Source organism: Rhinopithecus bieti, unplaced genomic scaffold (assembly GCF_001698545.2).
Source record: "Rhinopithecus bieti isolate Rb0 unplaced genomic scaffold, ASM169854v2 scaffold_2294, whole genome shotgun sequence".
Classification (NCBI taxonomy): domain Eukaryota; kingdom Metazoa; phylum Chordata; class Mammalia; order Primates; family Cercopithecidae; genus Rhinopithecus; species Rhinopithecus bieti.
The window spans coordinates 269,256-271,929 of NW_016803705.1; the positions used below are offsets into that span (position 1 = coordinate 269,256).

Here is a 2,674-nt window from a genome sequence, read left to right on the forward strand (position 1 = left end):
GATACATACATAGATAAGAAATAGATAAAACAGATAGATACAAAAGACATATAGATTTATAGATTGGATAGAAGATAGAAAGATCATAGATAGATAGATAGATAAATGGATAGATAAGAAAGATGATTGATAGATGGATAGATAGATTAGATAGATGGATGAATGGATAGATTAATAAGAAAGATAGATGATATCAAAACAGATAAGAAAGATGATAGATTACTCTTTTCCTTTCTCAGCCATCGTGGTGTGTTCTTGCCTCCGCTTCTCGCCATGTCTTCTCACAAGACTTTCAGGATTAAGCGATTCCTGGCCAAGAAACAAAAGCAAAATCGTCCCATTCCCCAGTGGATTCGGATGAAAACTGGAAATAAAATAAGGTACAACTCCAAAAGGAGACATTGGAGAAGAACCAAGCTGGGTCTATAAGGAATTGCACATGAGATGGCACATATATTTGTGCTGTCTGAAGGTCACGATCACATTACCATATCAAACTGAAAATGTCACCACTCTCTGGAGAGTTCGACGTATTTTCCTCTCTGAATCTATTATGAATGCGTTGGTTGGCTGGGTTCAGTAATAAATATGTGAGGCCTTTCATTTCAAAAAAAAAAAAAAGGAGGATGATAGATTAGATATATGGATAGATGATAGATAGGTAGGTAGATGAATAGGTAGATAGATGGGTAGATGGATGAATGGATGGATGGATAGATAGATAGATAGATAGATAGATAGATAGATAGATAAACAGATTTTAAGGAATTGGCTTATGTGATTGTGGGGCTGGCATGTCTAAATTCTGCAGAGCAGCTCAGCAGTCTGGAAACCCTGGGAAGACTTGATGTTGTAGCTCAAGTCTGAAGGCAGTCTGGAGACAGAATATCCTCTTGCTTGAGGGACCTTAGTCTTTTCCTCTTAAGGCTTCAGCTAATTGGAGGAGGCCCACTGACGTGAGAGACAATCATCTGCTTTACTCAAAATCTACTGTTTCAAATACTCATCTCATCTTTAAAATACTGTCACAGCAATGTGCAGACTGGTGTTTGCCCAAATAGCTGGGCACTGTGGCCAAGCGAAGTTGACACATGAAATTAACCAATTACAGCAGTTATAACTGTGGTCAAGAGCTCTTACATGTTTACTAAGTGTTAGTGTTTGTGCTAAATTAATCACATACAGTTTCTTATTTAATCCTCTTGATGTCCCATGAGGTAGATCCCATTGCTGTCCCCACTTTACAGATGGGAATGTTAAGTTACACAGTGAAGGGCAGAACTCCTCTTCAAACCCAAGTCTAGCTGACTCAGAAGATTATATTCTTAATCACTAATCTGTGCCACCTTCCAGCTGTTTTCCCTATTCTGGCTTTTTATTATCTGATTATAAACATATTAAAAATCTCTCTGATTCAGCAAAACAGAACTTCCCATGATCTATTTCCTCTCTTTCCCGGGGAACCATCTTTGCAAGAGTGGCATCCTCTTGGCTCCAGTTCTTAGTCTTCTTCAACTCATAGCATGCTGGTATCCGCCTTCACCAGAACAAGAAAACAATGTTGACCTAGGTCACAAATAATGTTCATGGATATGGTTCTTTTATCCTGGCATTTATTGTAACACAGAAACAATTGTCCATTGTGTTAAAAAATCAGAAAAGCACTTCTGGTCAAGACAGCATTTGTGTAAATACACATTTGTGTCACCCATTCTGCCATAAACGTAGTAGCTATAGATAATATTTTTTTAATGGAGCATGTAAAAAGGGTATAACTGAGCTCACAAATGAGATAGTCAGTTTTGCAGACCAGAAACAGAAGAGAAACATACAGAAGTTCGTGGGCAAGACTTTGGCTTCTGGGTGTATCTAAGCTAATCTGGCTCCAAGGAAACAGGAACTGAATATGCTGTAGGTGAGACAGGGTTCAGGACTGAAACTAAGACTGGTATATTCTCCACTTAGGACAAGAGATTGCTAAAAGCGCCTACAAACAACTGCTTGGGGTTTTAGCTTATGTGAAGCTGAGGAACTAGGTGGACAGTGATCAAGACAGAACAAGAAGCAGGACCTGAACCAAGCCACTTGTTCACTGAGTGAGGCACCCACATTGCCAATAAGCAAGAGCTACCATCATCAATATAAGGTTCAATTAGCAGGCAGGCTGATAGAGGAAACTCAAAACTCCTAGATAAGAAAAGAAGAATAGACAGAAAAAGAGGAAAACAGAGAAGACAGTAAAGGATAAAGCTTTAAGTAAACCTGAAAACTAAAAGTCCAAAAGATAAAAAGAAATCTATCTCCAAGGGATAATAGCTAATAAATCAATATTGATAGATTTTTTTGCTTCAAGTGAAACTAAAATAGTAAAACAATCTGAAAAGAATTGAAAATAAATGTGTTCCAGGTATTTAAAACAGAAGGTGAAGGAATAAGATGAAATAAATAAGAATAGAAAATGTGAAACAAAAATAGACAGAAACAAATTTTTTGTTTTTGTTTTTGTTTTTGTTTTTGTTTTGAGAAGGAGTCTCACTCTGTCACCCAGGCTGGAGTGCAGTGGCACGATCTTGGCTCACTGCAAGCTGCGCCTCCCAGGTTCACACCATTCTTCTGCCTCACCCTCCCAAGTCGCTGGGACTATAGGCACCCACCACCACACCTGGCTAATTTT

General features: G+C 38.3%; 1 protein-coding gene across 1 annotated transcript; it reads left to right on the forward strand.

Moving 5' to 3' along the window:
* The first annotated feature begins 226 nt into the window (after positions 1 to 226).
* On the forward strand, positions 227 to 621 carry LOC108515202 (60S ribosomal protein L39). The gene has a single exon (XM_017851897.1). The coding sequence runs from the start codon at positions 274 to 276 to the stop codon at positions 427 to 429; it is 156 nt and encodes a 51-aa protein (XP_017707386.1). The 5' UTR covers positions 227 to 273; the 3' UTR covers positions 430 to 621.
* Positions 622 to 2,674: the final 2,053 nt, after the last annotated feature.